The sequence below is a fragment of the Nematolebias whitei genome, chromosome 1 (genome assembly GCF_014905685.2).
Source record: "Nematolebias whitei isolate Nwh7 chromosome 1, NemWhi1, whole genome shotgun sequence".
NCBI lineage: Eukaryota > Metazoa > Chordata > Actinopteri > Cyprinodontiformes > Rivulidae > Nematolebias > Nematolebias whitei.
Window position 1 is genome coordinate 66605382 of NC_056498.1, and position 2224 is coordinate 66607605.

The window sequence follows — 2224 nt, forward strand, 5'->3', positions numbered from 1 at the left end:
TATATATATATATATATATAAACTACTACTTACTACTCGTACTTCTACTCTCACTTCTACTCCTACTTCGCGGTTTTTCACTTATTGAAGGGCTTCAGGGTATGGATCCCCTGCGATAAACGAGGGACTACAGTACTGTTTCTAGTGATACAGTTTAGATGCAGCTCTTATCTCTCCTGTGATGCTCTTCTGAATACAAAACCTCCCAGATTTCAAAGCCCAGAGCTCTTTGTTGTGGTATAAAGCTTGACAGTTGTCTTATAAACAACACAGCAGGCATGCAGCAGTTCAATCTAAAGAAAATGTTTAGTCATTTCTACCTATCTGATCTGGATATGATAAAGTGATCCATAAGAAGCATGCAGAGTAGGTGAAAGTTGGACAGCTACCTTTCCTACCTTTCGTGTCCTCCTCTTCCGCATTATTACAGCTCTCTGTGGAGCCCTGTCAAACAGAAAGGGTTAAGACAAAAAGAGGTACAGGCAAAAAAGGAGGTGAGCGTGGGAGGAAAGACAAATATTCATAAAGGAAAAAAGAAAGAGAGCAAGCATATTTTGTTGAATTTTTGACTGGAACAGAGTTTGACAGGTGGAGACACGTTACATATAAGGACAGAGTCAACCTGATAAACAGATGGGACGGGTAGGAAGGACTCCCTCCCAGGAGCACAAACCAGCCAGGACAGCAGCAAGGGGAGGCACAGAGAGCCACACAACAAAGAAACAATGTGTGTGAGCCATTTTCAGTCACTAATACTGTGTAAGTGCCAAACTGCCCTTCAAGAAAAAGCACGCCCGGGTGACACCGTGCTAATAGTGTCAATTAAAAAAACAACTTGTGATAGCAGTTTGTAAACCAACGTGAGAGTGCAAGCAGCATGGAAGTTAGTCCCTGCGTTGTGAAGCCAAACAGGTGTTAGAAGACTGCATCGCTGTGCATGTGCTGCTTCTTTCAAATGATTAGTGAAGGATTTTCTGTTATATGAATGTGAGATACGATGTGATTTAAAACTAAATAATAAAAGCAGAATGATGCGTGTGCAGGGAAGCTTTCAGAATCCAGAAAACAACCAAGCTTGTTAAACTAGGTGCTAATGCATGAGATCATTTTTGACTTTACAGGCATATATTTTTGTTGTTGTACAGGCGTTGTGTGGAGCAGTTTTGATCAGTCGGTATCCTACCTGCTGTAGACATCTCACTTTAGAGAATTAAAGAGACAATGGCAAACAACTACCCTACTACTATCCCTTTATTGAGATGGACTCAAATAGTTAAAAATACCACTTTCAAAACAAAAGTATTTTAAATAATTTATTTAAACATTAAACTATCTCAAATTGATGCGAAAGAAAATGCAATTATAAATGTTTAAACAGTTTATAATGGTGCTGGCAACTTTATATGTTTTCTGGAAAAGTTGAAAAAATAATGTTTAGTTAAGATTTGTTGATGTGTGGAGATGCATTTAGAGAAAATCCTTTTAGGTGTTAGTAATGGCCGGTGACTTAAGGTTGGAGAAGAAGCGGCTTACCTTGGTGCCGTCTGCTGGGTTGTGTACAACGGTTGTCTGGGCTTCCTGGGGGGAGGTAGGAAACACTTTACCATGCAGGGATGGAATGGATGAGGGGGGGAAACCAACACAGAATACCAGCATATTCCACGATGAAATACCATCTCATTTGCACAAACAAAGCACAACAGCTACAGCACAGAGATGTGGACCATTAACGTTAGATCAAGAAGGCCCTTAGTCAATTTGTAACCCCTTTGTTGATACTGAGGCCAACAATAGGATTTTAGTTTCCGAAATGCACAAAAACAGCCAAGAACACAGCTAAACACAACTTCACCTGTCAAGACCACGACCGAGGAGGAGGGTTCTGTAGTTACTGTGTTTAGTGAAGGTGTCGTGATCTAAGTATTAAAATGAGCTGTTACATTTTAAATTCATTTATTTTGCTGCATTGAATCATAAACAGAACCCAAAAGTGTAATTCAAAGAAATTACCTTTCAAGATTTAGTTCCTTGCAATAAAAGTACCGTACTTGCTGCCGTACACGGCGCTTTACCATATAAGTTGCATCTATTATGCGTCGCTGCTGATGCATCGCATTTGTTACACGTCCCCACTGACAACTCGGAAACGTGGGCCAGCGTTGCGCCAAAAATCGATTGGCTGCCAAATGGCGGCCGCGGGAGCGTGCACAGGAGGACTTTAACA

General features: G+C 40.8%; 1 protein-coding gene across 13 annotated transcripts in view; it reads right to left on the bottom strand.

The window, feature by feature from the left end:
- The window catches only part of camk2g2 (calcium/calmodulin-dependent protein kinase (CaM kinase) II gamma 2), an 89410-nt gene that overhangs the window by 8562 nt on the left and 78624 nt on the right, over positions 1 to 2224 (bottom strand). For 4 of the 13 annotated variants that reach the window (XM_037680197.1, XM_037680156.1, XM_037680163.1 and 1 more), the window contains 2 exons: positions 1534 to 1578; positions 390 to 444 (listed from right to left, as the gene is read on the bottom strand). In XM_037680197.1, coding sequence (XP_037536125.1) covers positions 390 to 444; positions 1534 to 1578 — 100 coding nt within the window. The remainder of the gene's footprint in view (positions 1 to 389; positions 445 to 1533; positions 1579 to 2224) is intronic. The other 9 variants (XM_037680203.1, XM_037680171.1, XM_037680133.1 and 6 more) reach the window with 3 other exon arrangements.